A 26,171-nucleotide genomic window follows, 5' to 3' on the forward strand; every position below is an offset into this window, starting at 1 on the left:
GAATGTCGATCGAAAGGAAAGTCTGCGCCAAACCAGTATCTCTGGATGCTAATGTAACAACAAAGGGCCGTGAAAGTCGTATGAGAAAACAGTCGTTGCAGGAGGCAAGATCGAAAGGTAATGCAGAAAGGTGTTCTTCGAGAAGAATACCAAACGAAGCAAACCGAGGTGTATCGCGCATCCAGTTGAAAAGGGATCATTCCTCGTACCGTTACAATCGTAAAGATCATCTCATCGTTACGAAATGGCCTTTAGACCCAATTGCCATTGCCAATCTGACCTGCACCTCGACCATAAGGGAATTGGAGGGTTTGGGGAGGAGTGACTTGCTCGGTGGAAGGGAAACCACCTGGCTGAACAGCAGGGCGATTTCCTCCTAGGCCATTGTTGTTGCCGTTAGCGGGAGTGTAGGAACCATTTGGGTAACCACCACTGGGAGAAGTGAAGTGGCTAGCAGAGACAATAGATGGACCACGCTGGTGACGAGTGTTACCTTGACCAGGGTCAGCCTCGTTGGGAGTAGCTTGGCCGCTGTTAGGACCACTGCGACCCTCATTGCCTTGGATCTTAGCCTGGATACGACGACCGTAGGGAGTGGTGCGGATAGCAGGGAGATAAGGGCGGATAGCATCGATGAGTTGGACCTTCTTGACAGGATTTGCATAGTCAAGGGCGGTTTGGATGACATAGTTGGCAAAGGAGTCTCGGAGCAGACGATCAAGCTCGGTAGGCTGAAGCATCTCGTCAATGAGCATGTCCTTGGACGGCTCTTGAGCACAGCGCAAGCACTTCTCAATGACGTTGGAGCTGAACTTCTGCTTTGAGAGTTGACCAACACGACCACGGAACATCTGGACAAGGGGCTCGGTGAAGACTGGCTCGTTCAGATCCAGGATATACTGAACGACATAGTTGCCAAATGGATCTTGAACCAAGACATATGCATTGTTGGAAATTTGTCGAATCAGCCAGGCCTTCTGCTCACCTGACGCGTGATCAATGCAGCGTTGAAGGACACAACAACCGTGGCGATGAGTACCGACGTCAACACAGTGATGTCCAACAGCATCAAAGATGAATTGAGCATCGAGAGAAGACAGCTTGTTCAAGCACTTCTGAATGACATGGTTGCCATTGAGGTCCTGGATAAGCTCGACGACTCGGAAGCGAAGAGCCTCAATGATGGTTTGGATTTGACCGGGAGTAGAGATAAACTCGATCATCTTCTGCAGAGCTCGGGTTCCGTGTTGGTTGAGGGCAATTCGTACCATATCATTAGCAGCATTCTCAATAAGAACAGTGCGTTCCTCATCGTTGCAATACTCCAGAAGCTTTTGGCAGAGATAGTTGCCGAACGGATCGGTCATCAACTCAACGACATGTTGATTGGTCTCAAGCCAGATCATGTGAACCTGTTCCGGGTTGCGATCCTCGAGCTTCTTCTGCAGATAGCGACAACCATGTTGGTCCTTGCACAATGTATAGATCTCTCCGCCAAGAGTCTCCAGAGCCATGTTGGCGAATCGATTCATGACTGCAAGCTATTAGTAAGAGGTTTGTGGGTACAACATGAAAAACTTACCCTCTCCGTCATTCTGGCGTCTCTGTTGAATGACACGGGCTTGGCTATCGCGCTGTGGGGGAGCTTGACCGTACATAGCACCACCACCATAACCAGCGTATTGAGGGGAGTACATTGGTTGTGGAGCAAGCTGCATGTTTTGCATACTCATGTTCAACATATTATAGCTGTTATAATATTGTTGTTGGACTGGATAGGCTTGCGGACCAGTAGGCGAAGTGACAGCAGCGGTCATCGGAGCTTGAGACATGCTTTGAGTCAAGGACGGGCCGAATGCTGGTGCATTGGGGTGAAGAGCCGATGAGATTGAGTGGTAAGTACCGTTCTGAGCCTCACGCAGGGTGGCAGCCTCTGGGGAGGTCATCTCACGGCTGAGTCTGTTATTCATACCGTTTGGTGGAATGCGACCCAAGCTGGCATTGTGGTTGTGCAAGTGCTGCTGAGCATGAGAGTTGGGTGTGGTATTGATGGCATGGACACCGTTTCTCATCGTAGGAACATCGTTGGCAGAGTAGGAGGACTGCAACTTCGGCGGGGTAACTTGTGGCTTGGGTGACGACATCGGAATGTTATCTTGGCCTTGACCATCAACGTATTTCAGATCGAGAGAGTGTCTGAAAGAGTTGGATCGGCTGGAGATGGGAGACTCAGAGACATTGGCCTGGGAGTTTGAGGTCGAACCGTTTGCTTGGGCCTGACCCTGGGCTTGAATGCTACCTGGCAGAATCTGCTGGGACTGGGATGCGCGATGGCGGGTGAATGCACTCCATCCATTGGATTCAGGTCCGGTGGATTGGGCGAGCGCAAGATCAAGCGCAGCCGAGGAAGCGGAAAGCTGCATGTGGCGGTCAGTGGTGTGCAGGCTAGAAGGCTTCAAAGAACGTACCTGACTAGGGAAGTCCTGGTTGCGGATAAGGATTGGGAAGTTCTCAGCAGTAGTGTTCATGTCCAAATAGGTATTGACATCAGGTGATGCAGTTCCACCCTCTTCCTCTCCGAAGAGAAAGCGAGCTGTATTGGTCTGGTCGAGGGACAGCATCTCGTGCATGCCGTTGCGGGATTTGGTGACTGGCATTGAGTATCTGTTCAGACTTGAGGGTCGTTAGTTACGGGTTTCTTGACAGAAGATTGAGAAATGCTCAGATCGACAAAGGTGAATAGGGGATAAGGTTGAAGAGTTCGCAAGCAATGGCGGATAAGTATTTGACTGGTCTGTTGTACAGCGAACGATCCTGATCCGTAGACAGAAGTCTGCGCACCAACAAAGCTCGGTTTGAAGTTGTTGATAGAAGAGTTGGATTGAGGGTGAAGTAGATCGAAAGTGTGGAGAAGGAGGAAGAAGAAGGAAATCTGGGGTAGAGCTAGTACTTGCTTGCGTCGTCCGAACTCGTTAGCGCCGTCCGTTTTGCAGACTCGAAAGTGAAGTCTTTCCAAAAGATGTCGGAGGTTCGGAGCTTATGTTGATAGAGCCAAAAAATTTCGCCGAAATTAGACGAAGGAGTGCTTGAGGATATACCTCGAAGCGAACGCGATCCAAAGCAAAGGCAGTAACGCCCAAACAACGCAACTAAAGACACCAAAAACGCAAAGGGAGGTGGTTGTGGATGAAGTTGGTTGAGGTTGGAGGAGGAAGAAAATTCGAAAGAGGAAGTGGAAGGTTTTATGCACTAGTTGTGTGCCTGACGAGGGTGGTCTCGCACTATGCCCGTCCTGTCCGAACGTCCAGAGTCGAGCTAGCGGGGGTATGCTCGCGGAGGACATCATTGTGATATGTTTATCTAGAAGCGAATCCCAAATTCACAACTGGCAATGTCTAGAGTCAAAGCACAAACCTCACTGAGGATTGCAAGACCCTTTGACCTTTTTGACCTAATCGATCTGATATTGGGACACGAAGCCAGCGATACAAGTGTACAAATCTGCCCAGCAAGAAGAACACAAGTACGTACGCATTTGTAGCCCTATGGCTCGTAGGATCTTGTCTCACGGCCTCCTCCTTCTCTTCTTCGTCCGAATTGCGTCTTGAGCCTGGAACAGACTTGGAGGGCAGCTTGTCGTCCATCATGAATCGAGATTGTATGATTCCTGATTGAGGAGAAGTGAGTTGAGAGCCCGATCTCCCAGGTCGATTGTACAATCCTGGGGGAGAAGTAAGACTCGAAGTCGAGTATCGATTTGGTCGGGAAAAGACAGAGGGGAAGCCTGAAGTGGATTCTCGATATTCGGGAGGAGTCGTTGGTTCTGATTGGTGGCCCGCAGTGTTATTATTTGTTCGGCCGAGGTCTTCTTGCATCTGGGCAAGTTCCTGTTCTTCGCGTCGTTGTTGAAGGTCCAGCAATTGCATTTCAGCCTCGAACCGCCGCTTCTGCTCGCGAAGTCTCTCGTACTCGAGCTTCTTCTTTTCGAGTAATTGTACTTTGTAATTCTGAAACAATGGTAAGTTAGCCAACTGATTTCTTTGGTAATGTGTTGTGCAACTTTGACAATGGTTAGGCGTCGACCGCCTTGGGTGGCTGGGGATAATGGTCGTTAAGGAGACAATACATACCGAAGGCCCAAAATCAGAAGAATCCGGCTGGCCACGCTGAATGGTTATTGTTGACAATGTCGGCACTCGAGATGAATCGGTAGTAAATCTACGCATCAAACCGCCGCCTCCTCGTCCGTCCTGCAAAGGCTGAGGCAGGCGAGTGCCATTCGAATTCCTTGGGGGTGAGAGCAGGGACGCCTCGTGCTGCCCTCTGAAGCGCAGATCTCGATCGCTAGAGCCATTGTATCCTGCCATATTGTATACACTATACTACTATTTCTGTCAATTTCTACTCTGCATTGTGTGGAAGTCTGGAAGCAATTCTCAAGTGGGGTACGGTGGGAGCTTGCGAATACCGGTGAGGACAGCGACGTCGAGGGCAGGGAAGAGGAAACATACGCACATATAAGAAATAAATATCCAAGAAATAAGATAGAGAGAGCGTAATCGTGCCTCAGAGCACGCTCTGCTGCTTGTCGACCCTGGCGTTGTTCTTCGTCGAGAGCTGCGAGCAAGCAGAGGGAAAGTGCAGTCTCGCTCGTCGCTTCGTAAATCCTTAGCGTGGGTTAGGGACCCCCTACACTACTGTACCTAGAGTCCGTGGCACTGAACACACTCTTTTCTCAAGAAGTCTAGAAATACATTTTTATTTGGTTTTGTCTTTGGTACAAGCAGCAGCATTCGTTCAAATAGATGAATCTCCTCAGAAGTTGAATGGCTATAACATAACACGCTGGTCTTGCATGCATCAACACCACCAAGCCAGACCCAGACCATGCCAGACAGCAGCACAATTATCCAAGCACGCCGCAGCCGCAGGAAACAAACTACTGTACAGTATTTCCCCCTTCGTTGAACAGTTCGGAGACCCACAATTTAAGTCGTTCGCCATCTGGTCATCCTTCCAGCCATTTGATGGGTCCGCCATTATTGGTCGACCGCACAGTTCTCACGCCTCTGCTCTCTTCACCGCGAGAAGTATAGCACTGCACCTCCGTAATAATGAGGCGACTCAGGCGAGAGGTGAGCCGTGACGGACTGGCATTGGACCTTCGAGCAGAATCGACAACTCACTTTTTCACGCCTGGGGTTGATTGGAGTTTTGTTCGTGCTCGATCAACTAGGTTAAGGATGTCGAGGCTTCGATTTGATGAAACTGGAGCTTTCTCCGCCTCGACGCTCAGTGTGTCAAAAACTTCAGGACAACGAAAAGCTTGATTTGGCACCTCCATAGTCTTCACGTTATCTGGATCCGAAATGCCTGCTTGAATATGGGAATTTGTAAGTTCAAGTGGCGAAACTCAAAAACGCCATTGAGTTGCGATCAGCTTCCTCGCTGCCAGGGATACTGAGTTGGGATTTCCCCTCACATATGCCGCTCTTCTGACAGCTCGGGATGTGCTTGCAAATGCTTGGGCATATCGCTGCTAGCCATGCGCAGCTTCCGTGCCTCAGAGCATGTATGAGAAGCCCTAACACTCTCAATGTATATCTTTGCTTCCTGCGTGCCCCTTCAAGATTTGGTTTGGCCCCTGAAAAGAGGGGTTTGGCACAGCGGCGAGTCGACTCGAACATTAGAAATTGCCGCCGCCAATGAGCCTTCCTACGAATCAAATTATGTTGGACGGACTTTACAAAATCCAACGGCACGGAAGCAGAAGGCCCTGCATTTGACCAACAGCGGTGAGCCGGGATGTTCAATGTTTTAGTAAATCGAAGAAATGGACTGTCGGGGGCATTAAAAGGAACACATGAAAGAGTATCTTGAAATGGGATAATTCATGTTTATTATTTATCAGCTTGATTAACAAATTATTGCGTTTTTGGATATTGCAATGCTAATTCACCATTCAAAAGACAGTTCGCGGCTAGACCCGCAGGCGGTATGCCTATTCAAGGGTGTACAAAACAGTGACCAGATAACTTCAAATTTCAAACAGATTTTACATTCAAAGAATTGCTACAACGTAAATACTTCTTAAAATCCTTGGGAAACTGGTTTGCCACTTCAATAATTTCCATGTTGCATTGATTCAGCACGTGATATCGTCACCCACCAATTTTGTGGCAGAATCTCAGCTTCCGCGGGGTACCTGGATTATTTTTATTTTGGCCATGACATTTTTCGACAGCTGCGCAACTCAACCTCAAAATCAGAGTCGCCCGCATGCCTCCAAAGAAGAAGCCGCAGGGTACTGGCTCCGTCGAAGTCGCACCTGGGAAAGCTCCTGCGAAAACAGTAAGCTCTTTTTCTTTTTGTGTATTGGAAGCTCACAGCTAACTATTTAGTCACAGACTGGAGATACCACAACAGAAGGTACCACAGATGCTACGAAACGAAAACGAACAACGAGACCGAAACCTCCTGCGCCGGAAGAACCTCTGGGCCCAAGAGAAGATGATGGCTTTGCGGCGCTTCTCGAACCGTTCTACTCTGGCAAAAGCTTGACCGATCCTATAGATACAGCTCGAGTACCTGACATCCGTACAAACTTATTGGCAGAAGTACTGACAAAACAAACTTAGGATAAATGGAATCTTTTGCCTGCGTTCTTGAAGGTCAAGGGTCTAGTCAAGCAGCATATCGACTCGTTCAACTATTTCGTTGAGCATGACATTAAAGCTATTGTAAAGGCAAACAGTAGGGTCCTTAGTGATGTTGACAAGGCATTCTTTTTGGAGTCAGTATACCAATTGTTGTCTATTGACTATGACTAACTTGTACTAGGTATTCAGATGTCCGAATTGACCTGCCAGAGCGCTTAGACTACGACGACCGAAAGCCACTAAATGATATCACACCGAACGAATGTCGTCTGCGGGACTTGACTTATGCCGCTCCAATTCGAGTGGATATAAAATATGTTCGAGGAAAGCAGGTCGTTACTAGGACGAATATTGCTATTGGACGATTGCCTATAATGCTTCGCAGCTCGAAATGCCGACTTGCAGGCAAAAATGATCGCGAAATGGCGTTCATGAACGAGTGTGCGTTGGATCCGGGAGGATATTTCATCGTCAATGGCACAGAAAAAGTCATATTAGTGCAGGAGCAGTTGAGCAAGAACAGGGTCATTGTCGAATCGGACGCAAAGAAGGGGATTGTCTCTGCATCTGTAACCAGGTTAGTTGATAGCACTTCTACCCGAGAAAAGCACTAATTTATGATAGCTCTACACACGAACGCAAATCCAAGAGCTATGTCCTGCTGAAGAAAGAACGAATTTATCTCCAACATAATATATTGCAAGAGCCAGTCCCAATTGTCATCGCATTGAAAGCTTTGGGCATCCAGTCAGACCACGAGATGTTGCTCTTGGTCGCTGGCACAGATAGCAAATATCAGGACGAATTCTCGGTGAACTTCGAAGAGGCGAGCAAACTTGGGGTCTTCTCTCAGCACCAAGCTTTAGAGTATATTGGACAACGGGTCAAGATGGGTGCTCGCAACAAGACACAAGGGACACCAAACCGTCGATCTCCTATCGGAGACGCTCTCGAGGCACTGGCAAACATCATCATAACGCACGTTCCCGTTCACAAATTGGATTTCCGACCAAAGGCACTCTATGTTTGTTTCATGGTTCGTCGCGTCTTGATGGCAATGTACGACCCCAAACTAGTTGATGATCGTGACTATGTCGGGAACAAACGCCTCGAGCTTGCTGGTCAATTATTATCCTTGCTGTTTGAAGATCTGTTCAAGAGATTCAATTCAGATCTGAAGATGAATATCGACAAAGTCTTTAAGAAGCCGAATCGGACTCAGCTAGTAGATGCATACAATCATTTACAATCTACTGGAAATATCATCACTAACGGTATGGTCCGTGCAATTGCTACTGGCAACTGGAATGTCAAGAGATTCAAGATGGACAGAGCTGGCGTCACTCATGTTCTCAGTAGACTGAGTTACATCAGTGCCCTTGGGATGATGACTCGTATTAGCTCTCAGTTCGAGAAGACCAGAAAAGTCAGTGGCCCCAGAGCTCTTCAACCCTCGCAATTCGGCATGCTTTGCCCCTCTGATACCCCCGAAGGAGAAGCTTGTGGACTTGTCAAGAATCTTGCACTTATGACTCACATCACCACGAATGACGAAGAAGATCCTGTGAAGAAGCTAGTCTTCGTTCTTGGTGCGGAAGATATCGTCTCGATGAGCGGCAAGGAGATCTATGCAGAGGGCGCCTATGTTGTCTTCGTAAACGGTACACCTTTGGCTTTGACGAGACAGCCGAAACTTTTCCTAAACTCGTTTCGTAAGTTTCGACGTATGGGCCGAGTCTCGGAATTTGTGAGTATCTATATCAACCATCACACCAATGCCGTGCATATTGCTACCGATGAGGGCCGAATTTGTCGTCCGCTCATCGTCGTAGAAAACCAGAAATCGAAAGTCACCAAACGCTCTTTGGAAGCTCTGCGCAAAGGCACGATGGAGTTCGACGACTTCCTCTACAAGGGACTTGTTGAGTATGTCGATGTCAACGAAGAGAACGATTCAAATATTGCTTTATACGAGAACGAGATCAATGACACCACAACCCATCTTGAAATCGAGCCTTTCACTATCCTGGGCGCAGTTGCTGGTCTCATCCCATATCCTCACCACAATCAATCCCCGAGAAATACGTACCAATGTGCTATGGGCAAGCAAGCTATTGGTGCTATTGCATACAATCAATTTGCAAGGATCGATACCCTTCTCTACCTTATGGTGTATCCTCAGCAACCTATGGTCAAGACTCGAACTATCGAGCTCATTCACTATGATAAACTTCCAGCTGGGCAAAACGCAACAGTTGCTGTCATGTCATATTCAGGCTATGACATTGAAGACGCATTAGGTTGGTTATCCAATTTCTTTTCACGTATTCGCTCCAGTGAAGGTTTTTTTTGTTTTTTTTTCCCTTGTACCGCGCTTCTTGATTCTTTCTCCCGGTTATATTGTTCCGCTCCTGGTCCAATACTCCTACTTCTATCAATGTCTGCACCGACACTGGACATTAAAACAACCCATATGAAAAATGCTAACTTGCTACCTAGTGTTGAACAAAGCTTCCTGCGATCGGGGATTTGGACGATGCCAGGTTTTCAGAAAGAATGCGGCAGTGCTGAAGAAGTATCCCAACAGATCTGAAGATCGTTTGGCAGATCCTATGAAGGACGAGAAAGATCCTACTAAATTAATCTATAAGCATTCGGTTCTAGAGCCAGATGGCTTGGCCATGGTGGGAGAAATGCTTCGTGTCGGGCAGACCATGATCAACAAGGAAATGCCACTCAATACCACTTCGACAGGAATAGGCTCGGACTACGGAACAAATGAGCACAAGCCTGCTCCCATGAACTATAAGATACCCGAACCCAGTTACGTTGATAAGGTAATGCTTTCGCAGCAGGAAAATGAGTCATTAGTTGTCAAAGTCCAGACTCGTCAAACCCGACGACCTGAACTAGGAGACAAGTTCTCATCTCGACACGGACAGAAAGGTGTCGTTGGTATTATTGTCAATCAGGAGGATATGCCATTTGCAGATACGGGAGTCACACCAGACATTATCATGAACCCGCACGGTTTTCCCTCTCGTATGACAGTTGGCAAGATGCTGGAGCTTCTTTCGGGCAAGGCAGGTGTCTTGAATGGTACGCTCGAATACGGTACTGCATTTGGAGGCAGCAAAGTCGACGACATGGGACAGATTCTCATCAATCATGGCTTCAACTATTCGGGGAAGGACTTTGTCACTAGCGGCATTACTGGCGAGTCTTTGCCAGCGTACATCTTTTTCGGGCCCATATACTACCAGAAGCTGAAGCACATGGTTCAAGACAAGATGCACTCCCGTGCCCGCGGACCTCGAGCAATCCTTACTCGCCAACCAACAGAAGGTCGATCCCGAGACGGAGGTCTTAGATTAGGGGAGATGGAACGCGATTGCTTGATCGCCTACGGAGCTAGTCAATTGCTACTCGAGCGATTGATGCTTAGCAGTGACGCACATGAAGTCGACATCTGCGAAGTTTGTGGCTTGATGGGATACCAAGGATGGTGCCAGACCTGCAAGAGCACGCGGGGCGTGACACGTATGACGATGCCATACGCGGCAAAATTACTCGTGCAGGAATTACTAAGTATGAATGTCTTGGTGAGGTTGAAGCTCGAAGACGAGTTTCCACACCCCAGGAAAGGAGGGTGAGAGTTTTTATGACTCATGTGCTCAAGACGGTTGGCTGCATATGGAGGCGTTTCCGAGAACATGGATGGTGCATAGCCCTTGGCGCAAAAAATGTATTCTTTTGTAGATTGTATCGTTGTCGAAATATCTGCCCAATTTCGAGTCGAACCGTGCATGCATATGTGATGTGCCCAATCTGCAAGTGTTGTGATCTGATGTCATTGAGCATGAAATTCCAGCTATCATTAGAAGCTTTTTCTAAGAGATTCTTTGAGATTCAGCTTTCGTTGCAAGGATACTGTTTCTTCAGTGTGAATGCATGTGAAGTCTATCGATCAAGGTCCCAGCATGCAGTAATTCTGAAACTCAAAGTACAGTGTGCTGGCTCATATTCAGGCATTGTAAAAGTCCCAGCATTTGAAAGATAATGAGGTATTCTAAATAGCATTGTCTCTAAAATTTCATCCAATGCCACATGCTTGGCACTGACGTATACAACGGGATATACACTGTATTCAATGCATAGCAAAGATGACTTCATTCGTCCCTTGAGCCTCATCCACATGAGAGAACTTATGCATCAATCCATCAACAAAACACTCTCCCACAAACCTACAATGCTCAATGACCTTTCCCCTCCCAGCAGCACCAATCGCCATTCTAATCTCTTCCACAACATCCTCTCTCCTAGCTCCAAACATCCATTCCCGCCACCCAACTCCTTTTTTCCACTCCTCCTTCCCCTTCCTCCTCAAAACAAACACACCTCCACCCCTAAAAACAACAATTAAATCACCCACCTCAGCATCAAACGGAACCAAAGCCCACACTTCCGTCGAGGTCCTCGCTAACCGCCGTTTGTAAACTAAAGGGTGAGAGCGAGAGATGAGGTTCGTGACTGTGGAGAGCTTGGTCCCGAGAGGAGAGAGGAGGCCGTGTTTGATTAGGTGGCGGAGGTTGTGGGGGGCCCAGTTCATTGTGCGGCCTATGCCTTTTGGGTGTTACTTTTAGAAGGGAATAGGGAGGGAGAGGGAGACGTACTTCCTGGTGAGGGCTTGATGGAGGAGGTGTCGGGGCTGATGGATTGGATTGCTGAGTAGGTGGTTCCTAGGCAGGCTAGAATGGAGTGCGAGGGGAGGTAGGCGTATTGTGGTTTTGAGCTTGATGAGGTTGGAGAGGGAGGGATCCACCGTAGTAAGTTAGTACCGGGTTTTCTCTTTATGATGTGGATCGAAGAAGATGCAATTTTCCTCGCGAGTGTAGTTTAGTAGTAGCATTTAAGAAAGATTGAAGAAAATTATTGCTTACATCGACAATCTTATGCTTGTATTCGCTTCGGACTCGCCAATCTGGTGCCCAAGATGGGATTTTGGACAAATGCTGTCGTGAAGGGTCTTGAGATTGTCCTGCGTGGCTGAGGACTTCGTATGTTTTGTTGTGGTCCAGAAGATATTTCACTGTACTAAATTCACAGTTAGCCCTGTTATTGAAGAAATTGTAGAACAATTGGAATGTGTCTTACTCCATGTATACTCTCGCTGGAGATTTTTCGTACGTGATACTCAAATCCTCCCATTTCTTCGGCTTCCTTGCAATCCCAGAAATAGCAAACACCATATCCCTCCCATCACTAGCCTCTAATCCTCTCTTACCAACCAGCAAATCCAAAAGTCCCATTCTGCCCTCAAACTCCCTCCCTCCACTCATATCCCACCTCGGTAATGGCTCAGAAATCCCTTGACTAAGTCTATATGCTCTTCTTTCCCAATACATATCTTCTAGTCTCTGTCGTGCTTCATTTCCGTACCCGCTTCCAAAGATGGCTTTAGGCTCAGGTGCGAGGAGGGCGATGATGGCTTGACAGAATGTGTCCCAGGGGACTTTCATGTTGCCACATTGGATCCAAGGATTGGGAGAGACAACTATCTCTTGGAATATCCAGATTCGGACCCAGTACGGGCGCCAAAGAATCTTGAAGGCTTGTTCTATCAATTCATGTTTTCGCATTCCAGAATTTGAAACGAGACTATTGACCACAGCTGCTTTTGTTGTAGCTGTCAAGATGCTTGGACTTGACGATTCAATAGCTTGAAGTAAGGCATCTGAGCCTGCTGTTGCTTCTCCCAGAAATACCGTGGTGGACCGAGAAGCGGCGTAGATAGATCTCATTTGAGAGACGTGGAAATTCCTTTCCTCGACGTCGTCTTGGTTGATACAGATGCTATCGGCCCACAACTTTACCACGTTCCGAGGAGCTCTTAGATGCCTAAGTGCTCGTTCAAGGTTCTGGGTAATATGGAAAGGACGGCCATCAATCTCTATCTTCGCTTTGGGAACAGGATTTCCCCATGTATAAGAGAGTGCTGTGTAGCCTTTCTGATTGCCTTGACCAGACTCGGAGCCCCATGACGACTCAATCATGCGGCAGCTGATTGGAGAGGTGAGATGTGGAGCAGGTTGAAGGAGGATCAGACGAAACGCATCTCGGGGTCCTGTCAAGAGCTTATATGAGTAGGACGGAATGCGGGGAAAGGCGAGAATAGTCTGGATTATGGTTGAGAGTTCGAATTTATGGTGCATCACGCTCGAGACGCAGACTCGGCTATGAGGGATCGAAAAGGGGTACCTTTGTTCACATGGCGTGCTTTTGCTGAAGAAGGAGAATAAATGACTTCGATAACTTCGAGCCGCGGAGGACCGATTCCAATGAGAACGCCGCACTAGATCGTCTTTCTACTGTTCCTCGTTTCGATCACACATTGATTGACGCATGTAACTCACCACCATCCGGTGAAGAAAGGATGCGAGTGATGGGACAGTTGCAGAAGGGAACTGCATTTTATGAAGAGTAAGCGGGGGACGTAATCTTTTCTTGAAGCTACTCGGTATCATCAACATTTGACTTTGAGAGCTGCATGGTTTCTGGTAGCCAGTAAAACCCTTGAGCGCAGCACGTGAATGGAAATATTTGCTAAATTATTTCCATACATTATGCAAGGACCGGCTCTTTCTCATCGGGAGAAATAACAACAGTTGTACTTGCTAGAGATTGTCGATATTGTAAAGACTTCACTCTTCACTTCTTGGTGGTACTGGCACGTTGGGTCATGTGACAGTGTGTTTAGCGACTCGCTTACTGTACCGATGCTACCCTTGTTCATCTTCTCATCTGAAGTTCACTCACAACTGTCCAACAACTACATCCAGACTTACTGCCAATACCAAATCCAGCCTTCAAACTCACCTATATTCTGTCTAGCAGCTAACCAACATTATAACAGTCTCTCCAACAAAGCCATTGATGCCTAATTTACTTTCAATATTCTTCGAGTTGGAATCAATCTATTTTGGGACATCCGGCCTTCGGGATGGCGCCATAGATTCGAAGCAAAGAATGATTAGGGCTTGATATTCTTCAGTCAATCAATTGAGCCTCGAGTGGATCTTGATTGAAGCATCTTGACCTCATCCAACATGAGTGGCCGTCGTGCATTCAACACCACGTCGACGTTCGAGTTGTGAGGGTCGTTAAGCGCCCACGAACTGAGCCAGCGTAACGCAGCAACGATGAAGTCTTTCATTCGTCCCTGCATCTGCACATCACCGCCAATCACTCTCCGCCTCACCACACCTCACGACCCTCGCGCGCGCCATTCGATGAACCTCGAATGCTAATTTGGGATCTGGAAATTATCCTCACGCTCGTGGTTCGCATCAAACAGGAGCCGCCTTCTCTATTGGATACCGACGCAAGCACAGCGTTGTGGAACTGGCCATAGCATGATAAACGACTTCTGGTCCATCTCGTTACGGCTGTCATTCCCCACGCAGTCGTGGCTATGAGCCATGAACATTGCTCTCGGCGCGTTTAGGTACTCATGCTTGGCCTGCCAATACTGCCTATTGATCCGGATTGGGACCGATATCCAGCCCTGCGCCAATGTCTCTCTCTCTTAGCGCCGACCAGTGGTATGAATCCAAAAGTTGGATGTATAAACATATTGGTCACCCAGGAAATTAGGTAGGCCACCTCTCTCTTGTTATCTCATTCTCGTCGTTGTTGGTTGTGTGCTTTCTTGAAAAGTCTTCGTTGATCGAAGCAGTTCTACTATCCTTTAATAATATTCACAACAATCGTTACCGACGCCGGTCGTCACCTATTGAGCATCAGAAATACACAGCAGTTTCCGAACAATCAAAAATCAACAATGGCTACCTTAGATTTCCTTCCCGCTACTACTTACACACCACCGTCACCTGGGCAGGCCCGCAGGAACCAACGGTCGCTTAATACTATAATAGAGGAAGGTTCAGTGAGAGGATCACTGGTAGAGGCACGCGAGGTTCAGGTTAGGTCACCAAAGAAGGCAGAATGGCTGTCCCCGCTCAGCGACCACTTCCCAACACCTCGAGGCATTCATTTCATGTCTGCACCCAGGCCAGCTTCCTCTGTTGTGGATTCGGACAACGAAGATACCTTCTCCCCAGCGCCTTCATCTGCTCCATGGACGAGAGATAGCTACACAACACAGGCTACCGACTTCGATGACCTGTATGATGCATCTTCAGACGAAGAGCGAAGGAGAAAGACGAGGTCCAGGAGAACGAGCACCCAAAAGAGATCATCTATGAGCTCCACATCAAGCAGGACATCATTGACTTCACTTCCTACTTTAGTCATCCCATCTCAAGGAGATCCATGGCCAGGAGTTGAGGCATTCAAAAAGTTGACTTCTCCCGTACCTCCCACCCCACCACCCAAGGTACCCATGTCTCCTGCCGTCTTCAAGTACCTACAATCACAAGAAGTTCCATCATCCTCCACTCCTCCATCCCTGGATGGCAGTCTTTCCTCTGAGCAGTTTGCTGTTATGTCAGCTCCTCCAACACCGATTGTTGGAAATGACAGTGAAGCAGAGTATGATGGATGGGGAGGAGTTCAGCTACAACCTGCAGCAATGGCAACTTTGCAAGCCCTCTCTGGCGGAGATGATCTGTTCGAGCAACAGACTGAGCAAGTCATTGAGCTCTCAAACGCCTCCCAACCACCACGAGAGATGCAACAAGTTCTTCCTCCACTCAACACCAACCTCCACCGCAATAGCTCGGTTATTCTTTCGCCCGAACAACAAAGGTCACTGAACAGTCTGAGCCGGTTAGAGATTCCTTCACCTGGTGGATTTTTCTCCACATTGTCTCCTAATACCAGGCATACATGGCACTTGGTTGCAAGCACACCAGAGGATGCTTACCCACCCTCGTCCACCACTGCCGAGCACTTCTACAAGACTCCATGGTCCTCTGCACCAATCGAGCGAATCATTGAAGTCCCAGAGACTGCTTCAGAGGGTATGCTAACGGCAAGGCCTATCTTGACTCGTCCTGAGCTCCGCCACGAGAGCTCCGAGGAGACTGTCGTTCAAGCTTCCCCCGTTGAAGAGGAGGTTATTCCTGACGAAATCTTGGTGAGCCATGCCTCTGACTATGCCAGCAAATTGAACGACGTTGCAGTCGCCAACCTCGACAGGACTGGTCTCTGGCTCGCAGCTCAATCGGACTATCTCTCGGAACTTATCAACCCCACCGAGGAGCGAGATGATGAAGTAGCTCTACTGAAGAGAGCTGCCAGCACCAAGAGCCAGGCCGGCTTCTCTCCCAGCGAAGTCAACCTCAAGGAGAACCCACTACCCACCACTGACATCTCAGTCCCAGCACGAAAGACTGTCCGCTTCTCCAACGTTGTCAAGACCTCAGACGCCGTTGCTGTTCCTCTCCCATCAAAGCTTGAGCGACAAGAATCAGCCTACTACCGATCTTTCCAGTCTTTCGCCGCTGAGTCTAGACATCGTGATACATTCGTGCACCGACTTCCACGTTTCGAGGCTCTCCAGGCTCAACGTGTTTCTTTCAGCACTGCTCACCGAGCTCACCTGCTTGGCAAGTACCAATTGAGCGTCGTCCCCATGTCGGCCAAGCGTCGTCTGTCAGCGAATGTTGCACGAGGAGATGAGATCGCTCCTGAGGACCCGGACAAGCTTAGACGAGACAAAGAGTTCGAAGCTCGTCAACAAATGTCCGCTGCCAACTGGAACGTTCAAGCCCTCAAGCTCCTTAACGGAGGACGTCTGATCGCTGCACCAGTAGCCAAGCGTCTCGCAAGACTCTCATCCATAGGCCCCAAATCCGATGGTACTCCAAGAGATCGTGCCAGAATCTTGGATCTCGGTGGACAAGCAACCTGCGACTGGGCTTGGCACTGCGCAGCCGAGTATCCCAACACCAAGGTCTACACCATCACCACGAAGTCCCTCCGTCAAGTCTCCAACTCCAACATTCGCGGCCCAAAGAACCACCGCAATGTCGCTGTCGAGAAATTGACAAAGCTTCCCTTCAAGGACAACCAATTCGATCTCATCTCCGCACGAGAGGTCTACACAATCCTCAAATCGCAAGGAGAGAACGGCGAAGATGAATGGGACTCTTGCTTGAAGGAATGCTACCGAGTCTTGAAGCCAGGCGGATACCTCGAGTTTTCCATCATGGACTCGGATGTCGTTAACGCTGGACCTCTGGGATTGGCCAAGTCTGTTGAGTTCGGATATACCCTCAAGACTCTCGGCTATGATGCCCACCCAACCAAGACCTTCATGTCCCGTCTCTCTAGCTCGGGGTTCACCAACGTCAAGCGTGCCTGGGTTTTCCTTCCCATGGGCGAGAATCAAAGCTTGAAGAGGGAGAGAGAGGTTAAGAGAGATAGCTGTGGTGTTGAGATTAAGCTGGAGTTGGAGGCTATGGTGTCTGGTAGCACTGCGGATGTCGCGAGCGTTACTGGGGTTGTCGGAGCTTGGGCTTGGGAGAAGTGGTTGTTGAGAGCTAAGGTTCAGAATGAGGGCATGGAGGCCACTGTTGAGGGTGTTCAGAGTGTAGTTGAGGAGGGCAGGAAGTGTGGTGCTGGATGGAGAACTGTTAATGGATGGGCCAGGAAGCCCTTTTAGGTGGGATTTGGGTATGCGACTTAGGATTCGGTGGGGATAGGAGGAGTTTGGAGTGTATGTAGGATGGGAGGGGATAGGTTAATGGGTCGGTTGTAGTTAATTGGCGTCGTGAATATAAGCCGGTGGTGTTTTTGATAATCTACTCTCATCTTATTACATCCTCCTGTGAATATGCCTGCTCATTGACTGAGATGATAACGTGCTCTAAAACATTTATCGCAATGCAAGTTGAAAGTGCAAGCGCGGACTTGCTCACAAGGACATCGATCATTTCTCAATTGCCATTGACGAATCTATCTTCATTGCTCATCCTGGTATCTCTCTAACAGACCCACATTCCATCCCTGAAACATCCTCGCACTGGGCGGCAAGAACCTCGCACTATCCCTTAAACACGTCTCTATCTCTGCCACTGCATCAGCGGGCAGCTTGACGTCCTCCGCCTTCCCACTATCTATCAACGCTAATGACTCTACATCAGTGATTAGTTTCCATAGCACTTTCATGGCGAAGGTCCTAGATCCTGTCCCTGATATTGATGATGAGTAGAAGAGCGATTGTTGTAGAATCCAGAGATGTAATGATCCAGTAGACGACGGACTTTCTGGGATTAAGAGTGCTTTGGACGAGCATTGTGCTTGTAAAATTGATACTAGCTTTGCTGATATGAAGACTGAAATTGCTGGACTGTTTAGTGAAGATGAAATGGAGGTGCTGGTCGAGGATAATCGCCATTTATGCAATCTGACACCATTTGCCTGTATGTCCACGTCTCCAATGGAAACCTTGCAGGATTTACACGAGATTGTCTGTGGTCGTTCTGGATATTCCTCTTGGGAGCTTGTCTATATGTTCTGTTAGTCGTGAATTCGTAGATCTGCGTGAATGTCCCTCGTGCTAATCCCATGGCCTTCCAATACCTCGAGGAAGATATGGTGTGAAATGCCGAGGTCGCAACCTCCAGTCAAAAAGTAACCCATAATCCGGAGAAGAGGGTATGCAAGAAGACTGCTGCTTGCGCAGTATGGTAGCAAGGTCTCAATCTTGGGTATTTGTATCGGTGATAAAGCCATTGAGCTGCGGGAAGCAGGGCTTGGCCACCTTCTTGATACCCGCTTTGTTTCTCGAAATGAAAGATAAAACGAAACAGGCTATGCTATCTTACCTGTAGATTCTGACAATCTGATTCATCCAAGAGAAAACTCGCGACGTCTATGAAACCAACTCCAGATTGAGCAATAAATTTTGTATTGGCTCCGTATGCCCTGTTGGCATTGGAGATTGCGTTCTGATCATGGCCCGCTTGGGAGTTTCCAGCGTCTGCACCAGTGTCTGGTTTATGGCAATGCCAGAAATCCATCATCTCAGCCCAGTTCTCACTGGGAAGGTCTCGCCACGATTCAATAGCACCTTCTGGCACGATGACTGCACCACATCCTCGACAAGAGAATCTTGAATCTGGTCCAAGTTCCTTCGCAGACCAAGGAGCTCCACTGCTTTGTCCCCTATCAACACTTGTATTGGATGGCAGGCCAACCACTGGCAGGCGCCATGAAAGCTCTTTGTTGGAATTGACGGGCTTCTGCAGCTTCGTGGAGGCAACAGCTTGACCAGGAAGATTCAGAATATGATTGGTCCCTTCGTGGATCACATTTATCTGGCGTCCATCGGCAGACAATTCTGCTTCCGTTGTAGAATCGGAGGGTGTATCAAAAGCAGCCATCACCGATACCTGGCGAATGTTGGGTAGTAATTCTGCATAAAGCAGAATCTTAGGTTGTGCCATCGTATTGGGTGTTGTTGATGCTCGATAGATGGAGATGATCTCTATTTGGCCTCTCGATGTGCATTTAAAAAGAAGCCCCGCTTCCATGTAGAGGAAGGAAAGACTCGAAAGCTGTGCGAAAGCTCGAAGAAGAGATCTATGAGTTCCGAATTAATAGCTTCTACTCGACAGAGCTTAGAGGCCGCATAGTGATAGTCAACAGGGAGTTCGTCTGCCGACAGAAAGCTGCACTTAGCAGTCTTGGTCCCAAGAAGCTTGAGAACTCTCCGCAGCCTGGAGAAGCTTTAATTTGATCCTAGGAGGCCGCAGCTAAGGCAAATAATATATTCGCGTACGATGCGTTTTGAGCGAAGATGCCGGACCGCGAACAGTTGAGGTTTTGACCGTGATTGTTGTGCTTTTATGTCATGATGAGGAAGCCTCGACGCTTCAGACGCGACGTAGAGAAAATGTACAGCCTCGCTTCAACGTATCGGAGCTCGACAAAGCCTCCTCCCGATTGGATCAAGTTATTTATTAGCGTACCATAGTGAGATCATTCTACAGCCTCGTTTCCCCACATTTGGTATTCCCAACAGCTTCAAAACATCACGAAAGTCCAGCTCAAGGATCTATACTCTGCCATCATGTCTTCTCCTATGATAGCATGGATGCCAGTGGTGAACAGAATCCACAGATACCTCACCACAAGCAATTACGCAGCGCAGTCAATCAACATCTCATCCGTTGAAATCCACGATGTTGAGACAGCTCCAGAGAAACGACCTAGGACGCTTAAGCATCTGCTAAGAGCAAATCATGTCAACCACTCAATCATATACCATAATTTACAATATCATAATCATATGCCACATCTGCTGGGCTCTTCGTACTTGCTTGGTGCAGATGTTGAGCAAATGCAGAAGATTTATGATGAGGAAGCCAAAGAATTGGAAGAATGGAAAGACTCTCCTGCGGAAATATCAGAGACAGATTGGAGGGAATTTCTGGGAGATAAGAGATATCAAAGAGCATACGTGGACTTCTTCGAAGATGAGCTAGCCTTGAAGTTTGGATACGACTGGAAAAGAGTTGCCGAAGAATATCTCTTTACTGGAAAGGAACCTCTAGTCCATGGCCTCATTGGAGGAAGTATGTCTCCTCTGTTTGAGGTAAATCTTATATTATTGACATCAGACATTAGTTGGTCACCCCCTCATCCACCTCGGATACGCATACGAGCTCTCGAACAAAGAACTCGCCATGGAAGCCCTAGCCATGGCCTCATCCTCTTACAACTACCTCCACAAATACCTCGACAACGCCTCCTACACCAAGCCCTCTACATACAGCACCACCTCCCCCCTAGAAATCCTCCACAAGATCGCCGACGATATCCGTTTCGACGGCATCTTCGAAGGAAAAGGCGACCATAACATCGATACCCTTTTCTCGCAACACGAAGACTTGGTCCTCGAACACTGGAACGCGTGGCAGATCACAGATCCCAACAAGCAATTCCAAGATTCCCAAGAAGCTGCCGTTGCTTTACTGGTGAATACAGCACAGCCAGGAACCCACGCATACGATTTTTTCCTTGTTCATATCCTTACCACCAGCCACGCGGTGCGGATCCTCATCCCTCTGATACCCAAGAAATTCCACATTAGTCTAGTGCGGCAATGGTGGTTACTCACCATCGCTGTTTACGTTGCTCAATTACGGCCAAAGATTAATGATGATATTGAGGTTAAGCCTACTAAGCAATGGAAGTACGTTGAGGAGAAAGCTGTCAATGGACCGTGGGCTACAGATGCTCATTATGTGAAAGGTAAGTCTGTTCTCAGAGTACGGTAGAGCTTGTGCTAATAGAGAAATAGCACTTCGAGCAATCAAAGAAGCAGCGTTCACGTGGGGAGATGTTCATGAACGTTACCTTGCAGCAGCTGTCACATTCGCGGATGACTTCAACGGCTGGACAGGCTTCTCATCTGCTGAGGAAGAAAGCAGGAATTAACCAAAATTGTATATTTGTGAAATGGAGTCTGGCGTTTGTACTGGCACGACTTGAGCTCGCATCAATTTGCACATACCATCAAAATTGCACGAGATTGACGAAATCAATGACCACTTTGTAAAGTATTCATGTAGTTATAGTACAGTACAATCATCATCAAGATCTTTTTAACTCCAACATCCCAAGCCGTCTATGATTTTGAACTCAATCATCCTCAATATCATCGTCGCTAAGCACCAACTTTTGTTCTTGCTGCTGCAAAGGAAAACCATTTGCTGCTCCTCTTCCTCTTATCACTAGCCCCTTTTTCTTAGGCGAATTGCCCTCGGCTGCTTTATCTGTAGCCCATTCTTCTGCTACGACTCCCGTATCATCGTCGTCCCCTTCGTCGTTTGACTCTTCTGACGATATCCCAATCCCTTGGAACGTGGCTACCTTTTCCATCTCCTTGATCGAGACTACGGATGAGGTAGTCCTCCTGCCTCTAGCGACGAGAAGCATGTACGGCAAGCGCTCAAGTAGCATTTCTTTCCTTGCTGATGTACCAACTGACAAGAGAGGCGTAGCGGTTTCGGGACTGCCTTTCTCTTGTGTCGAAATTGGTCTAGAGCTTTTCCAGCTTTCCACCGTTCCAGCTTTAGGCCGGGCGAACCTTGCTGCCCCATTCGTGATACTGTGATCTGACTCGCCTTTCATAAGTCGTGATACCCAGAGATCTATTGCACTCTCGATCTCTTCTCTCATCCTCCATAGCTTCAGACTGGTCGGGTAGAACATCTTGAATGCATCGCCACCTTTGCCTGTTCGCAAGCCGCCGGCAGCTGGAGCTTTTCTCTTTACCGGATGTGGTAGTGAGAACAAAAGACCCCGGACGGCAATGTGAAAAGTGATTTCGTCTTGCCGAAGTATATCGCCGCCACTGCCACGGCCTCCGATACCACCGCCAAAGCCTGTGGGATTGATTGATCCGTCCCAGGAAGGGTAAAGAAGATCACTATCAGAGAGTGCATCTATGCAACCATTGACATGGTCCAAGGATGAGAAATCGTAAGTATCTGGAGGAGTATCACACGAGAGGATGTAGTTCTCATGTAGAGCAGCTACGAATGTCTGAGTATTTGTCCCAGTCTCGTCAATCAAGTCGTTGACCACAACCTGAGATCTGTTTTGACGAGAATGAAGTGACATAAAGCCCGGGAGTTTCTCAACATCCTCGGCCTTGGACACTGCTGGGGGATACTCATCACGCTTGTTGTAGACCACCTTCCCAACAGCGTGGAAGATACCCAAACTTGCTTCTCGTCGAGTAACAAGTTCCAAGCTTTCTTTTTCCATGCTCGTCAGAGCAACGTCTTTGCCAGTTTTCTTAGCCTTTCCAAAGGCGACCTTGGCACCCCAGTCGCCATCGGTATCTCCTCTCAGGCAGAGAAACTCCAGAGCGGCAACAGCACTTCTGATGTCGCCAATCTCGCCGAGTTTCTTGAGTACCATAGGGCCAGGAGTCGTCCTCCTGCCAGATTTCCTCGACTCTTTTTGCACTATTGTCTCGAGTGCTTTTGACAATATAGTTGGAGCAATGGCATTGAACTCAATAACTCCAACTCCCGGATGCTGCAGAATTTCTGCTCCCAATAAGCGGTGAGCTGTGAAACTGTCCGCAGAAGCAGAAGCTGTAGTGAGCAAAGTCTCGGATATAATCATGACCACGGGCGTTATAGGCTCATCAGGATGCTCAGTGAACATCATCGAGCGTTGCGGTGTATTAGCAGCAAGATATTGAAGTATGGCTGATCGAAAAGACTGTAAAGCAGTTGAAGATCGTGTGAACGTGTTAGGAAATTCCTCAATGAGAATGATATTTTTCCGGCGATCCAGTGGTTTGTCTTCTGGTTTCGATGGCACGGTACCATCGGAGGAAAATATATCAAGTTGCCCAAACTTACCACCTCTTCCCATGAATTCCTCGAATTGTGCTGCCATGGAAAGATAGCCATCTGAAGACGCCACAGAACCAACTGGATTGTGCCACTCAAGCACATCACATTCCATAGCTTTCGCCAGGAGCTGAATGGTAGTTGTCTTCCCTGTCCCAGCTCCCCCTTTCAGGACCAGAAGTCTTTGGTGTCTCAACCGGCCGTCCATGACATTCTCAAGCCATGTTCGAACGTCCGACACTTTCTTCTTATGAACCGCCAGTTCGTCCAGACTGACTGGCGCAAATTTCTCGGCCCACGGTCTTGTATCTTCAATCTTAACCATTGCCACTGGTTTGGCCGGCTTCATGAACCTCTGACTTGCACACGGTAGCTCCCCATCCCCAGCAGCAAAAGCATCAGTAGCTCTCGCACGTTTCCGAGCTGCCAATCCGACCAAACTGCCGCCTTGCGTACTGGAAGGACCAAGTACATCATCATCAGATATCATATCCACATCCTCGACCTTCTCTGCACTCGAGGTATGCATTGCAAGCTTCGACTTGACTCCAGTCCCACTCATACTACTTTCAGCCTGCTGCCGTTGCGCCTGCTTGGTGAAGAAAGTAAATATATCCCCACTTTTGCCCTTCTCGTCCATTTTCCCTTTCTTCTTGGGCTTTTCTGGACTGGTGCTAGCACTCTTACTTGCAGCTTTCCCTCGCGTACTAGGTAGGTATATAGGAGCTGCATTGTGAGGATGATTCGCAGTCTTCGCACGAGGCTGGAGTTTTACAGGAGCTTTCGCAGGCTTCTGAGATGCAGATTTCGACGATGCCATCTTGGTAGCAGTAGAAGAAGGTGGGGAAGAAGATACTAGGTCGAGCAATTGCGGTTTGGACTTGGTGATGGGCTCATCGTCCTCATCTTCCGAGGCGGATGACGACGATGAGAGGACATTTTTCCTCCGTCGCTTTGCGGGAGGGGCCATGCTGGCATTTCTTGTGTACTACATTAATCTGCGGCTCTGCAGAGAGTCGTGGGGTTCTTTGACATGTCTGTTGCTGCGTCGGTGTAGACCTTGGGAGCTCAGGCCTAAACCTGGAAGCTTATCGTGTCTACACGTGATCTCGCGCCGTGTTCGCGACGAGGAGAATACGTGCTCTAGGCACTTCGTACAATGATATAGGGATCCGATTGGATGTAGAATTACCTTCGTAGGTTTTTCTGAGGATATCAAGAAGCTACAATTGTGATCAATAACTTGAGATTGAGACAAATAATTCCGAATGTCCGCATAAGTCACAAGTTTTGAACCCAACCCCGACATTTTAGTCAAAATAAAATCCAATGTAAATGTACGTAATCTGCTTCTCAATTCATCTATATCTACCTATATATACAACATGTCAAGCCCAGGTATTTACTATCCCTTCGTTGCTATCTCATCACTTCACCCACAAAGCATGTCTGGGCGTAACTCTTTGGTTCGAACTCCTCGGATCAATCCACTCAACCCGACATCCTGCCTTCGAGATCTCCCTAATTTTCTCCGCCCTCCGGTCATCCATATCCTCTACCCACCCGATGAACTTTTCCAGTGTGATACCTTTGCCAGAAACAGATGGTGCATCATATCCGGGATACAGTTTTATGTTCCGTTGGCAGTGTAGTTTGAGAACTGTTTTGTTTGGACATTTTTCATAGCAGGGATGTCTGGGCCGAAGCCACTTGGGCAATTTACTTAGAACTGATTGTGGTAGAGATTCGAAGTCTTCTTCTTCTAAAGCTTTGGGTTTGGCGTCCTGTATGTGGTTAGTGCTTGTGATTGCAACTGTAGAGGGCTCAATGCTTGGCTTCTTTCAGGACTTCTCGACTTCTAGAAGTTCCAGGTGAAGTCGAATTTGTGCCTCTCAGTGAAGGGATGGAGTACTTACGATGAGGGGATAGTATTGTACTGTGATTTACTGTCAGCTCTCTGATACAGATATGGGTTACGAAGGTATTCCTTACAGTTCGATGCCCCTTCTTCATACAGCGAGAAACCGCCAAACATCAAGTCCTGAACGTATCTTTTCCTCCGCTTAATGATCCGATGCTGGTGGTCTCGAGGGAATGCTCCCACCTTCTCACCAAACCCATAACCGAAAGCTAAAGCTAAAGCATGAGTGACAGTATATATACCGCAATCTCCTCGCCATAAGTTCTGCAGTCTGCCTGCGCTTGTTCGAAGTCTCCATTCCGAAGGGACGAAAGCGCTACCTTCCTCGTTGCCTATATATTCAGCTAGCCATGCGAACACTGCCGGTATGCAATTTGACCCGTCTGATCTGGGGGAGTCTGGCAAGCCACTGTCACCTCCTGGATATGGACGTCAGTGGTGTTCTAGTTCAAATTAGGGAGGTTCAAATTAGGGAGAACACACCAGAGCATACATAATCTACAAGTTTCGCTTCAGGTGATATAGCGCAAACGGCAACATGTGCATCATTCTGATGTGTCGGGGTGAAGCTAATTGGAACGAACAAGTATCTAAGTTTCCAGAATTGACTCGTACTCAATCGTGTTCGAGTTAGACAAGCGAGTCCTTCAGGAGTGTGAGTCATTAGTTGGGAATAGAAATTTTGTGCAAGATGGAAGAATCTTGGATCTGTGCCTGAAGATCTGTAGTCTATACCGGAGTTCTTGCTATGCCAAAGATTCGCATAATCACAAACAAGTTGCAGATATGCGTCTGTACATATTTGAGGGGTTCCTGCTTTCTGATCTAGGACACGCAAGCCCAGCTTGCTATCAAGCTTCGTTCCTGAACCGACTGCATAAAGTCAGTTGATGCTCCGTTCTAATGATGCACACAACGGTGATGTTTCATAGATAGAAAATCTTACCATTTGATTCAGAGGGACTTGGGGTCGTCGAAAAGTGCGGGTAAGGGGGTAAAGCGTCGGCATTCTTCTCTTTCTTGAGCTTATGCCGCAGCTGATTCACATCATTAAGTGCTTTAATTCCTGCGTGACAGTCCGTTAGCAGCAGCTCTCTCGATTTTGGCAAAACCGTCACATACTACTGTTCAGCATCTGAGCTGCCTCAGCATCCGGTTCACTGAATATTTTCTCCGCTATTGAAGTTATAATTTCCTCGTCAGTGGCCGCATCTGGGCGATGCTCGGGGGCATTCGGATTCATGGTGT

General features: G+C 48.0%; 8 protein-coding genes across 8 annotated transcripts; 3 read left to right on the plus strand and 5 right to left on the minus strand.

Moving 5' to 3' along the window:
* Window positions 1-251: 251 nt before the first annotated feature.
* On the minus strand, window positions 252-4,367 carry LY89DRAFT_599518 (ARM repeat-containing protein; the record flags this gene model as incomplete). The annotated part of the gene is made up of 5 exons (XM_018210096.1): window positions 252-1,534; window positions 1,583-2,417; window positions 2,469-2,664; window positions 3,415-4,007; window positions 4,131-4,367. The coding sequence occupies 5 exons, from the start codon at window positions 4,365-4,367 to the stop codon at window positions 252-254; spliced, it is 3,144 nt and encodes a 1,047-aa protein (XP_018062899.1).
* A 1,711-nt stretch (window positions 4,368-6,078) lies between these two features.
* Window positions 6,079-10,445, plus strand: LY89DRAFT_629722 (putative DNA-directed RNA polymerase III subunit RPC2). Its single transcript, XM_018211218.1, has 6 exons — window positions 6,079-6,351; window positions 6,408-6,584; window positions 6,639-6,793; window positions 6,841-7,236; window positions 7,284-8,959; window positions 9,159-10,445. Exons 1-6 carry the CDS (start codon window positions 6,280-6,282, stop codon window positions 10,310-10,312), a joined length of 3,630 nt encoding a protein of 1,209 aa, XP_018062900.1. The 5' UTR covers window positions 6,079-6,279; the 3' UTR covers window positions 10,313-10,445.
* A 361-nt stretch (window positions 10,446-10,806) lies between these two features.
* Window positions 10,807-12,460, minus strand: LY89DRAFT_599601 (uncharacterized protein; the record flags this gene model as incomplete). Its single annotated transcript, XM_018210104.1, has 4 exons — window positions 10,807-11,189; window positions 11,297-11,507; window positions 11,600-11,753; window positions 11,814-12,460. The coding sequence occupies 4 exons, from the start codon at window positions 12,458-12,460 to the stop codon at window positions 10,807-10,809; spliced, it is 1,395 nt and encodes a 464-aa protein (XP_018062901.1).
* Window positions 12,461-14,264: 1,804 nt separating this feature from the next.
* On the plus strand, window positions 14,265-17,296 carry LY89DRAFT_333344 (uncharacterized protein). The gene is made up of 2 exons (XM_018206807.1): window positions 14,265-14,312; window positions 14,395-17,296. Exon 2 carries the CDS (start codon window positions 14,500-14,502, stop codon window positions 17,284-17,286), a length of 2,787 nt encoding a protein of 928 aa, XP_018062902.1. The 5' UTR covers window positions 14,265-14,312; window positions 14,395-14,499; the 3' UTR covers window positions 17,287-17,296.
* A 289-nt stretch (window positions 17,297-17,585) lies between these two features.
* LY89DRAFT_676949 (uncharacterized protein) lies at window positions 17,586-19,072 on the minus strand (the record flags this gene model as incomplete). The annotated part of the gene is made up of 2 exons (XM_018213644.1): window positions 17,586-18,131; window positions 18,452-19,072. 2 exons carry the CDS (start codon window positions 19,070-19,072, stop codon window positions 17,586-17,588), a joined length of 1,167 nt encoding a protein of 388 aa, XP_018062903.1.
* A 556-nt stretch (window positions 19,073-19,628) lies between these two features.
* Window positions 19,629-21,237, plus strand: LY89DRAFT_725005 (uncharacterized protein). The gene is made up of 3 exons (XM_018218945.1): window positions 19,629-20,203; window positions 20,256-20,882; window positions 20,932-21,237. Exons 1-3 carry the CDS (start codon window positions 19,699-19,701, stop codon window positions 21,066-21,068), a joined length of 1,269 nt encoding a protein of 422 aa, XP_018062904.1. The 5' UTR covers window positions 19,629-19,698; the 3' UTR covers window positions 21,069-21,237.
* A 35-nt stretch (window positions 21,238-21,272) lies between these two features.
* LY89DRAFT_701849 (Rad17-domain-containing protein) lies at window positions 21,273-23,972 on the minus strand (the record flags this gene model as incomplete). Its single annotated transcript, XM_018217220.1, has 2 exons — window positions 21,273-23,249; window positions 23,280-23,972. The coding sequence occupies 2 exons, from the start codon at window positions 23,970-23,972 to the stop codon at window positions 21,273-21,275; spliced, it is 2,670 nt and encodes an 889-aa protein (XP_018062905.1).
* A 376-nt stretch (window positions 23,973-24,348) lies between these two features.
* LY89DRAFT_788914 (uncharacterized protein) lies at window positions 24,349-25,716 on the minus strand. Its single transcript, XM_018223208.1, has 4 exons — window positions 25,407-25,716; window positions 24,995-25,342; window positions 24,919-24,938; window positions 24,349-24,786 (listed from the first exon to the last, which is right to left on the minus strand). Exons 1-4 carry the CDS (start codon window positions 25,585-25,587, stop codon window positions 24,430-24,432), a joined length of 906 nt encoding a protein of 301 aa, XP_018062906.1. The 5' UTR covers window positions 25,588-25,716; the 3' UTR covers window positions 24,349-24,429.
* Window positions 25,717-26,171: the final 455 nt, after the last annotated feature.

Source organism: Mollisia scopiformis (genome assembly GCF_001500285.1).
Source record: "Mollisia scopiformis unplaced genomic scaffold LY89scaffold_32, whole genome shotgun sequence".
NCBI lineage: Eukaryota > Fungi > Ascomycota > Leotiomycetes > Helotiales > Mollisiaceae > Mollisia > Mollisia scopiformis.